Genomic DNA, 11,824 nt, shown 5'->3' with positions numbered 1-11,824 from the left:
TTATATAGTATTTTATAGTAATATTATATTAAACTAGTCTTAAATTATTATTATTGCACAATGAAAATAAATTATCTTCGCTTCCAATGGGGTATTCTGTGCATATGGAAGAAAACTAAATATAACAATTTGGCCATTATCCTGGAAAGAATCAAATATATCAGGACCATTAATGAACGGTTTGTGGGGACTTCAAAATACTCACGATGCTTTTGGGTCAGCAGCCAGAAAACAGCATTAGACTAAAAATGATTGGCCACCCCGAGAAGCTTTAAAACCTAGAGAGAAAAATGTTATCAATACTACTTTGGTGCCGCCAGAAAAAGTTTTGTTGCCACCTCTCCATATCAAATTGGGGTTGATGAAACAATTTGTAAAATCACTGCAAGAGGTTGGAGACTGTTTTAAATATCTGTGTACATAATTCCCGAAGTTGTCAGAAGCAAAGTTGAAAGAGGGAGTTTTTACTGGCCCCGACATAAGAAGGCTTTTAACCTCTTAAGACACCCTCTTTGTGGAAAGAATGAATGAGAAGGAAAAAGAAGCTTGGGTATCGTTTAAGGATGTAGTGCGAAAATTTCTGGGAAATACTAAGGATCCTGGCTACAAAACCATTGTTCAACTAGCATCAGACGAAGCTAAATGCTGAAAGATAAGCCTGAAGCTCCATTTTTTACACTCCCATATAGACTATTTTCCTGAAAACCTGGGAGCTTACAGTGAAGGACAGGGAGAGCGGTTTCACCAGGATATCTACGATATCGAGAGACGGTACCAAGGAAGATGGGATGTCACTATGCTTGCAGGCTACTGTATAATTTTTAATAAACGAATGCTTTTACCAATTTTTTGTTTTTGAATTTGCAAAAAAACTTTACGTGATAGAAAAAAATGGCCATCACTTCTGAAATCAGCGCATTCTAAAACATATAATTTAGTAAAAATATCTCATGCAGCTGACAAACAAATTTTTTTTGCAGACCTGTGTTATTCATAATCGTAGTTCAAAACGATACAAATTTCCACATAACTCATTATAGTCAAATTTTTTAAATTATCCCGCTGCCATGTAAGCTTTAGGAAAACTATATTCATTTAGGAAATTTTGAATTTTATAACTGGTAACAATGGTTGTCTCCAGTCAAAATATAACCTCTAAAAATTGCTTCTTCTTAAATTTATTTGTCTAAAATATACCACGTGAAAATGACAACGATAACTAAAAAGGGTAAAAAGAAAAAAGTTTCGAAGAAAAACAAAATTGCATGGCGTAAACATACCGATATTAAAGATGTAGATAAATTCTTAGAAGATAAACGTTTAGAAGAACGCTTGGGGTTAGTATAAAATTTATTTTTTCAGAAATAAACATTTGATTAAAATCTCTACGTGTTTTAGAAAACCATTTGCAGAACGTGAAGATGATGAATTATTTCAAATCGATACAAAACCTGTATCGAATAAAAATGAAGCAACAAAAACTCGTAAAATATCGTATGAACCAAAATGTTTTAACATGTTAAAAAGTCATTCGGAAGTTCCAGATCCAATTAGTAAAAGAAATCATGTTAAACCACCAGGAACAAAATCACATCCACTTGTTGCTAAAAAACGATTAGAAAAAGAAATTAAAAAAAGTATGAATTTATTGAATAAACAGAAGAAGAGAAAAACGAAAAATGAAACACCGTTTGAAACTAAAGAGGATATTTGGAATGTAGAAGGTAATTTTTATTAGGCTAGGTTAGGTTATAGTGGCTGTCCTGGGGTGGGACACACTTAGACCATAGGGTCCGTTGTGATACCGTAAATGGGTTGGCCCATCCCCGGCCACTACTCCATGAACCATTTGGAGCTGTTTAAGAACAGCAGGAGGGCTTTGACGTTGACTGACTTTAGGTCGGAGAGGTCGTCAAAGAGAAGCTGGTTCAAGTAAGTCCATCTCCTCATGACAAGAGCTGGGCAGTGACAGAGAAGATGAGACATTGTCTCCTCCTCGTCTATCTGTGACAGCTCCTGCAGTAATCGTGATACACTGCCAGGCCTAAGCGTTCAGCATGCTTGCCGCACAGCCAGTGTCCTGTGATAGCCGCAACAACTTTGCGAACAGAGGCCCTTGGAAGTGATATGAGAACTTTAGAACGCCTGCGATTGTACTCAGACCATATCTCTCTTGTAGTACCACAAGTACGTTCTTTCCTCCATCTAAGATTGGCTTTTTCAGAATATCCTCTTTCAGGAGTAACTTGCTGTTCGTAAATGGAACTCCCAAATTTTTATTAACTTTTTTATAAATTTATACTGAGTTTTTAAATAATTAATTCTGTTATATTTTTTTGTTTAGATGTTCATATAGTAGAGAAAGATATGTGGTTAGAAAAGGATACTGTACGTCATACCCTAACAAATTTGGGAAAGCTAAAAAAACATACTCCTGTATCTATTCAGAAAAAACCAACTATTATTCCTACAATTGAGACACCACGAGGTGGAATGTCGTATAATCCAAGTTTAGAGGATCATCAAAATCTTTTGAAAGAAATTGCTGATAAAGAAGAAACATTAATAAAACGAGATCAACATTTGAATCGTGTTACAACTAAAATGTTTAAACGAATGTCCGCTGTGCAAAAGGAGGTAATTGTTATTCATATTTATACTAATCTAAATCCACTAGGCTAAATAGAAAAGACTTGCTTTCATATTCGATTATTTGGTGCCCGGAATATTAAGCGAACTGCGAAATTCCCATCATGAGAATAATTTTTGAGCCGCCCAATCACAAGCTAATGGATCTGAATCTGTGATAATCCAAATCAGTTTGATTTGGCTAATCAATTGCGATTGCGACAATCTTTGATCTTAATGTTGCAAGGGTTTAAAATGCCATCTAGATATCAGAGAAAAACTTTGAAAACATATCACTCTAAGTTGATCTTATTTTCTAATCTACCCGTATATAAACACGGTATTAATGTTGCCGACTAATAAGGTATATTTCGGTTTAAAACTTCACGAGATGGATGTCTACCACAAAAGGTGACAGCGAATTGATTTTTTTACTTAACAGATTAGTTTTTCAAGCAGAAGTTTTCACCACAGGGCACATATTAGCATCTTTCCATCATCTTTGAGAATAGTCTATTAATGCTTCGAGGAACGTAATCGCCTGGCACTGAACTCTGGTGTTAAAGGGAATGAAGCAGCGGACTCATTGGCACGAAAACGGTCGTCTCAAAAGCCCCTTTAACCTAAGCCTGTTATTTACATAGCAAGATGTTCCGTATTTTACCGAATCCAGGTATGGCTACGACAAGTACATCTGGATTACTGGGACTTTGCGCAGAGTATGTGACAGGCCATACTGAGTATAACCTCAGCTAGGCCATTTGACTGCTCGCTTAAAACTTACTAAAGCACAGTTGAGGAGGGTGATGAGATTCTGGACAGCACACTGTATGGAGGAGGATGAAATCTTCATACATGTTATTTGCCCCTGTATAAATTTTCAGGATGTTAGGTTCAGAGTATTTAGGATCCATCAATCATGGGAGAAATCCTGACGAAGAAGCTATGGACTTCTTCGTGGTATCTGGCCTCGACAGAATCCTATAGCTTTATCTGCTTAAAATACCGTCCCTTACCCGGAGACTTCTCGTTTTCGAATGACAGGTTGTTCTCAAGGAGGACAGAGAGGACATCTTGGTCGACGTGCTGGGGACTCTTTTGCAGCACACCTCTTGTATTATATTGTTATTATTAACTAAATGATTATTATTTTGAACTTTTTCAGGCAAATACTTTTGCAGAACTAATTGAAGGATTACCGATTGAAACAAAGAAAAATAAAAAAGGTAAAAAAAAGAAAACTAATGAAAATTTATCAGAAAGTGATGGAGAATATGGCGCTATAAATGCTCCTGTCGTAAATAAAAAGAAAGACACAAAACAACGACGCAAACAAAGAGAGCAAAAACTATTAGAACGACAACGACAATTGAAAAAAATGGAAAAAAAGAAAATCCATGATATACTAAATGTAACTAAATTAAAGGAAGATTTACAATCACACGATAAAAAATGCGAAATACTTAAAGAGAAACGGGAGAAAAAAGCAAAATATGCGGAATTAGAACCAAAACGTTTAGCTGCTACAAAATTTGAAAATCCTGATTTAGAATTTAATTTAGGTCAGGATATTGCTGGTAATTTACGCAATGTTAAACCGGAAGGTTCATTGTTATTTGATCGATTTAAGAGTTTACAAAAACGGAATATTTTAGAACCATCTAAAATACGTATGAAGAAAAAGCGTAAAGTTAAGCCATATGTAAAATCTGACCATAAAATAGATTTTTAATAAATTTATTTAATTATAAATTGTTGTTTTATTTTAAAACAAATTCAAAAAAAAAAAAAAAAAATTAATGTCGTACTACGATTGTAATTTATGTTGCATACCAGTTGGAAAGTATTTTGCAACCAATCGGTTTCCGTGTTTATTTCATTTTTATTGGCAAATTACTGATAAAAAATAGTTTGCAACAAAAAATTGCATTACAAATTTCTAAATATAGGTAAATTAAAGTCCTGCTGAAATAGAATCGACGAGAACCGCATCAAAATCCGTTGTGTAGTTTTAATGATGTAAACATATATAGGGATTGGGGACAGACAGGCGGAAGCGACTTTGTTTTATACTATGTATTGATTCTTTGCACTTGTTTCAATTATTAAACTCCCTTCTCTACATTTAGTTCGATTATAATTTTAAGTAGTTTTTAAATGAAAATATGAAATCATATCAGAGTGGAAACTGTCTGCGTCATATAAGATACAGATTTGGAAGGTTCAAGCGATACGGGTGGGCATAATGACAATTGGGTAAAATATAATACAAAAAATTTATATTAACTGATTTTTGTTTTATTATTATTATTTTGAAGCTCTAATCATTCATTTTTAAGCCACAATATTACAATTACATTAATTAATTATATATATTTTTTGTTTATACATAGCAAAATTGACCAAATAAAATTTTTTTTTATATTTGTTATCATCTAATTCTTAGAATATTTTGTATTGTATTGCTGCATATTTTAATCAACTCCACACAAGTTGATGATTGGTCTCGCATCAGCGCACTAATGGCAAACAAATCAATTGAAACAAACAAACAGATTTTATTTATAGTTCAGTCAATGAAATAGTTATTCAACAGAAATTTTCGAGCTGCCAAAAATGACTTATATAATAAAATCCTTAAATTAAAAAGACAGGACACCCTAGTTCGATTGCCGCTATTTCCATTCTTATCTTGAAAACAATCGTAGATTTAAAGGAGAGCTACGTTTGAATGATAAGACTAACCGTTATTGAGATGAATGCTATTACTTCTAGATTCAAAAATTTTTAGTATGATTATTTCTTAGGTAAAACATTGGCGTTACGATATTCTGTCCACAACTCTGGTTTTAATACATTCATAGACTGAACTAAAATGTGCAAATTGTTTCTTTTTGTTTTAACTACCACAAAGAAGAAATTTTCAGAGACTTTTTATATCGAATCGTTTTGCAAATATATACTTTTTTTATTAAATCTAAAGTCTAAAAGGAAAATTTGAAATCATTGTAGAAAAATAGCAGATATTATATATTTTTAAATTTTACTGAAAAATCTAAAATGGTGTATTTTATTTTTATTATTTTTAAATCTAAACTAAGAAAATTTGTACCCCATAAAATCATGTTTTTGGCTACAAACAGAAAAAAAAGTGCATTTAACTATTGGATTTTTTAAGTACATCAAAAATTTGTATTGCTTTTTTTTTAATTGATCCGGAATCAAGTGATGATATCAAACAACGAAGGCTTTAAAATTGTAGTAGTTCGTTGGATTAATCGGCTAGTTGAAGAATTATTGGGATAAGATTCATAATGTTTGAAATTCATTACTGGTAAATCCGCGACATCTCTTATAAATTATATTTGGATAGTAGGCTATGAAAATTTTCATATGAAAAATTGTTATTTCTGTTTTTCTTTATCATCTATTTAACTTAAAAGAAAATTAACAATATAAAAAAATCACATATTATTAGTAAATTGCATCACACAATTATTTAGGAATTTCCAGAAATCGTAAATCCTGATCTCAAATTTATTGGAATAAAATTAAGCGCCATTGGTGTAAAAAAATATTGATTTCCTGTTCTAAAATTTTGAGTGGGTTTAATTGGGAAACTGAATTTCTGATTCATTTGAGTAGGTAATCAACGGGACTTGTTAAATGGAGGCATTAAACTGATGCGGTAGATTAAAGAAATTAAAAATGATAAATTAGAAAAAAATTTCATTTTAAAAGTCGTCATGGTTTAGAATAAAAAACGTAGAAAAGAATATTCTGCTATGAAGAGCTTGTTCCACATTACAGATGTTAACAGCAATACCGCCATAAATTATTATTGCTATCTTGAAAGTATTCCAAAATTCCTAAATAAAATTCAAAAGAATGTATTGAAATTTAAATTTTTGTCTTAAAATTTAGCCGTTTAATGTACATGAAATATTGATAATTAATGCCAGAAATCTTCTTTTTTGTTTGCATATGTTAGGATTTATAGATAAAATTAACTCAGCACCAAATGTAATGTCAATATTAAAAGAACAATACATAAGAAATTTAAAAAAAATCATGGCTCGATTTTCATTTTGAGTCCCAACTTCTAGAGTTACACTTATAAATAAAACGATAAAATTAAAATTATATCTGAGATCAGAATTTTTCACATAAAAGATGTTCGGTTTCCCATTCAACCTTGCCTTTTGAATTTTCATAATACAAGACCGTATAAGAAACCGAGCGCAATTATTTAGATTATAATCAGGAGTTATATTCAGCAATTCGTATGACTGGGAAAATCTTATTCTATGCATCGTAAAATATTAAATTTTAACTTAGTAAATGCATAACTTATCCAATACCACCAAGTTTTGTTGACAGGATTACAGAAAGTTCTTTAAAAAGTAAACTTGCCTCTTTCTGTTTTATACATTCAGCCGCCAATAAGGAGATGCAAGCGGGTAAAGAGTCGTCTAAAGGATGTAAATGTGCAATGCAAGCAGTATTTACCAATTACCGCCGTAAGTGAAAATTATAAAATAAACAGAACTGTCTGTAATACTTCTCGGAAGTGGATGTAGTTTGAATTTTGAATAATTAACAAGATTAACCTTTTATCCTATCCAATTATTTGTATTTTAGCACTAATTTTTGCCCCTACCGTCACTAATCTATGTGTAAAGTGATTCGCTAACGCCTTCGTAAACGATATTTTATGTCATTTAAAAACCATTCGCACCACCTAAATGAATCACTTACAAGCTTATATGGATTACATTAACGAACGTATCTCCCTTAGCCTTTAGTTCTTAACAGTATATAATCTTAATATTTTCAGCGAAACAGTTCAAAATTTTGAACTTTACCCCTGATTATAAAGCCCGTGATGCCATAATGTTAACACAAAGAGTAAAAAAATAAAACAAAAGTATTTAGATACAAAAAATTAAAAGTAAGTATTATTATTCGTATAAAATTTTATAAAAAATTTATACAAATTGCTCCCATGTAATTTAATATTAGTAATAACAATTCACTGAAAAAACAATTTCAGCGGTTTTATTTCACAAAAAATAATTACAAAAAGAAACATAACTTAAACGAATTTTTTTTAAATAACTTCTTTTATAATGAAAACCAAATTTATAACTATTAAAAAAAAAAAATAAATAAAAATTTTCATCTTTTATCTTTAATTTTCATCTTTACACTGTGTAATTAGTAATCTCTCTAATTCTTTTGAAATTTTCTTTTTTTTTAGATTCTAATTTACATCAACTACACTCTTTTGTAAATCTACCCTAGTAGCTTTTTATAAAGATTTTTCGAAAAAAAACACGTTTTATTGCTTTTTTCCTTTGCTGATTTATAAATACAATTTTTTTAAATCAATAATTTACAAAGTTTAACTTAAAATTACAGGAAACATTTTGCTTAAATTTAAACTGAAAATATGAAGAAAAAAAAATTAAATCGATATCAAGATAATTTGGGTAAAAGCAATGAGGTGTTTAATTTTAAAATCTTGTTCATTTTGGGAAGAATAAATAATCGGAAGAAAAAACGTTAGTTATAACATACGTTTTTTGTAAGCTCCCAGAAGAGAGAGATATAAGATCTTGGGTAGTAAGTTTAAAATAGTTTAGAAATCAATTATTTGGTCAGGTCACAAAAAAAAAAACAATTTGATAAAGTTATAAAATTTCAGATTGCGATTTCGTTTTATTTTTGAATTATTGTGACCGCAGATGGGTAGATCTAGGGTAGACAGGTAGACGTAAATAAACTAATACTACGATTTTATGAAGATCTTTATGAAAATGTTTCTACTATCAATATTTCTAGGCATTAAAAATTTTAGATTGAATTTATTTAAAATATCCCTCATATATTACAGCTAAGCAGTGTCTAATTAGTATAACTTTGCTTTACGAGAGAGAAAGGAATAAATTTTGATAAGAAACTGAGTATAACCTTTTCTTTATGTCAGACAAAATAGAAGGAAATGTCCAACAGTACAATCCGTCTACAAAATATTTTACATTTCAATTTGGTGTATCTTCTGAACACTGAGATCAAATTGATTCTTGATATCGACTTGGATTTTTCAAACAAAAAAAAAAACTAAAACAAAATTTAACAAATTTACTTAAAAGTGAAATCACAAAAACAAGCAAAAACTTAACTTGATTTTAAAAATGAGAAAATGTGCTTTTTGAGAGAAGAACTCATTCATAATAATTATTAATTTATCTAATATAACAGTTCAATTAAATTTATAACAGCACAATAAAAAAAAACAAAATGTTAAAAAAAACTGTTTTTTTTTTTGGGAAAAAACTAAAAACAAATTCAATCAATAGAGTTGTACAAGACAAGGCACACACACCTACGCAAGAAACAGGGAAGACGCATGCATATAACACCGACAATCCGTTACGATTAATAAAATTTTTGTGACAAGATCACTCAAACGCGTTCAAAAATCATTAAAGCTATTTTTCAGAGTTTAGTGATTAATAGAAAAACTTAAACGGTGAAATGAATAGCTCCGCTCGAATATGAGCTGATGGTACGGAAGCTGGTAACGTTTTCGAGAGTGGATTATATATATTTCTTTTCTTACTGAAATTAAATAGGTGATACGGTAAGCTTGACTCTTCAAGCTCATCTTGATTACTGGGGCTTTGTGCAGGGCATGCGACACGCCAAACTGTAAAACCACTTACCACAGCTAGGCCATTCGACTGTGCTTGCCTGAAACTCAGTTAAGAAGGGTGGTGCAATTGGGATGTGTTAGAGGATGATGAAACCTCCATGCATGTTATTTGCACCTGTAGAAACCTACAGAGCGCCGGATTCAGAATGTTTGGGTTCGAAACCTTAGATCTATCAGTCCTGGGAGAATTCTCAGCAGAAAAACTCTGGGATTTTTGCGTGTCGTCTGTTAGTGGTGGTACATTGGCTTAAAATAGCATCACTTACCCGGAGATGTCCCACTTTTGGGTGATAGGTTATTATCAAGAGTAGCCCAAAGAACCCCTTGGCCTAGATTTTAGAGACCCATTTACGGTACTCCTCTTATGTATTTTGCCAGAGATTTCATTTATAAACGTAGTTAACGCCTAGATAGTATAGTAATTACTTACAATTTAAAATATATTTAAAACAAAAGTTAAACTTCTTTTTTTAAGTGTTATGGAAAATTTTCATGCGTCTTCTCTATTGATTTGAGTTTCGAGTATATTACACAAAAATAATAGTGAATTTATTTTCACTTAAAAACAAATACTCAAGTTTTCCCATCGCGTTTTTATTTATTACAATTAATAATATGAGAAATCATTTAAATAATTCATTTTTGGTGAATATTATTCTTTTTTTAAATCACGTTTTGGAAAAGCTTGATATATATTTTCAATTCAAAACACAATAATGAATTGATTCGTTTTTAATAAACCAATATAATAATTTCCACTTAAACTAATTACCCCTGAAGTCTCTATTCACTATCTGCTCTCTGTTTTTTGTTTTGGTTAAGTATTTTTGTCGTTATTCCATTTTCCATGGAAAATTTAAATAGATAAAATTCCATTAAATGATGTTTTTTGATTAAAAATGTAATTAAATAAGAAGGGATACACTAGTACATGATAAAATCTATAATATGATAGCGTAAGTGGGATTTCTTAAGAGATTTACTAGGTAAAACTATTTTCTTTCTAATTTTATTACCATTTCAAATTTTTGAAGTGAAATTATGAAATTTTAAGGCTAGTGTATCCCAAAATTTAAAAAGAGCATGTTTTTGTATCCATTGCAACATTTCACTACACATTGGTAGGATACATACACTCCCGCTTATATTTCGAATCATTATTCATTATCTTCACGAAAAAAATAGATATTAAAAAAATTAATAAAAAATTTCTTAATTTCTAAGTGCCTTAATTTACAATTATAATAATGTTTGGTGCGCTCAAGCGAAATACTAAATTATTTAAAAAATATTAAACAAAAAAATTGGAAGACATAAAAATCGTAAAAAACGCATTAAGTCTATTATTACACTCAAAAGTTGCACCGTTGGTTATCATTTTTACTTTTAAAACACAAAATCAACTTTTGTGCAGAAACACATTTTAAAGTAAAATAACTTTACCTAATACTGTTTATATTAATATCGAAATATTATTCATAGGCCGACTTATCGAAAAAAGATTATTTATTAATAAAAATATTCTTACAAGTCGATTTCATCACCCTTGAGTAATTACAAATCCATGATTTTTTATTTTTTTTTTTAATCTACGATAATATATAATGTTTATCATTATTAAACTTTTAAATTTGTTAGGTGTCTATAATTTGCTTCCGATCTTTTCGAAATCATAGCTGAACAATTAAACATTCAAAGAAAGAGTTAGATGAAACATTTTAACCGAATATAAAGAATAAAATATATTCAAAAATATCAAATTTATAGGTATCTAAAATAATAATAACGACAAAATCTCGTGCCCTTCTTTTCAAGCGTAAAAATCTCCATTACTCGAAATATATAACTTAAAAAATTTATCCCGTTAACATAGAAAGGCTTTGTAGCTCAAAATCTTAATCATTAGTTCGAATTGGTCTTACCGGTCTTACCCATGGCCTTACCGGTTATCTACTATAGTTATCAAAAATCAGGATTTGATTAGATCCTACATCAATCAAAGATAATGTAACCGAGTGATGTGCTTTTATTCGTACCGAGAATCGTAATTTATCACATTAACTACTTCCACGTAAAAAAACCAAAAATAACATGGAGCAATTGAATCCCGATGGTTTAATAAAAAATATTAAAGCAATGAATGTTCAAATATTAAGTTGATTTAAGCCATAGACACATTTAATAATCCAATGATAAATTTAAAAAAAACACGGAATACGCCGTTGAAATTAATAAACACTATTAAAAAAATAACCCTTACAAATAAAAAAACCAGAATTTGTGAGGGATTATACAATAAATCTGAAATAACGTTGGAAATTGAAATTTTTTTTATAAGTTATCCTTTGCAGAGTATTTAATACTAAATCGTTTCTTTTTTTTTACATTTTAAATCATATCTCTATATGATGTGCATCGTTTAGTTATATATGTCTATGGTTTAAAGATAATAATTGTGAAATTACACAAAATAAGCAG

The 11,824-nt window shown here is 30.2% G+C and overlaps 1 protein-coding gene across 1 annotated transcript; it reads left to right on the top strand.

Annotated features, from left to right (window-relative positions):
* Positions 1–1,155: 1,155 nt before the first annotated feature.
* Positions 1,156–4,360, top strand: LOC123298671 (ribosome biogenesis protein NOP53). The gene is made up of 4 exons (XM_044880764.1): positions 1,156–1,337; positions 1,399–1,724; positions 2,345–2,637; positions 3,794–4,360. The coding sequence occupies exons 1-4, from the start codon at positions 1,207–1,209 to the stop codon at positions 4,358–4,360; spliced, it is 1,317 nt and encodes a 438-aa protein (XP_044736699.1). The 5' UTR covers positions 1,156–1,206.
* The last annotated feature ends 7,464 nt before the right edge of the window (positions 4,361–11,824 follow it).

Source organism: Chrysoperla carnea, chromosome 4, assembly GCF_905475395.1.
Source record: "Chrysoperla carnea chromosome 4, inChrCarn1.1, whole genome shotgun sequence".
Lineage (NCBI taxonomy): Eukaryota > Metazoa > Arthropoda > Insecta > Neuroptera > Chrysopidae > Chrysoperla > Chrysoperla carnea.
The sequence above is the reverse complement of the archived record's forward strand: the minus strand, read 5'-3'. Positions and strand labels throughout refer to the sequence as shown.

What these genes read in the sequence shown, in the direction of transcription:
- LOC123298671 (XM_044880764.1), top strand. Translation starts at nt 1,207, where the DNA reads ATGACAACGATAACTAAAAAGGGTAAAAAGAAAAAAGTTTCGAAGAAA. An exon ending in CGTTTAGAAGAACGCTTGGG is followed by an intron (nt 1,338 to 1,398) that starts GTTAGTATAAAA and finishes TACGTGTTTTAG; the next exon opens with AAAACCATTTGCAGAACGTG. An exon ending in GGATATTTGGAATGTAGAAG is followed by an intron (nt 1,725 to 2,344) that starts GTAATTTTTATT and finishes TTTTTTGTTTAG; the next exon opens with ATGTTCATATAGTAGAGAAA.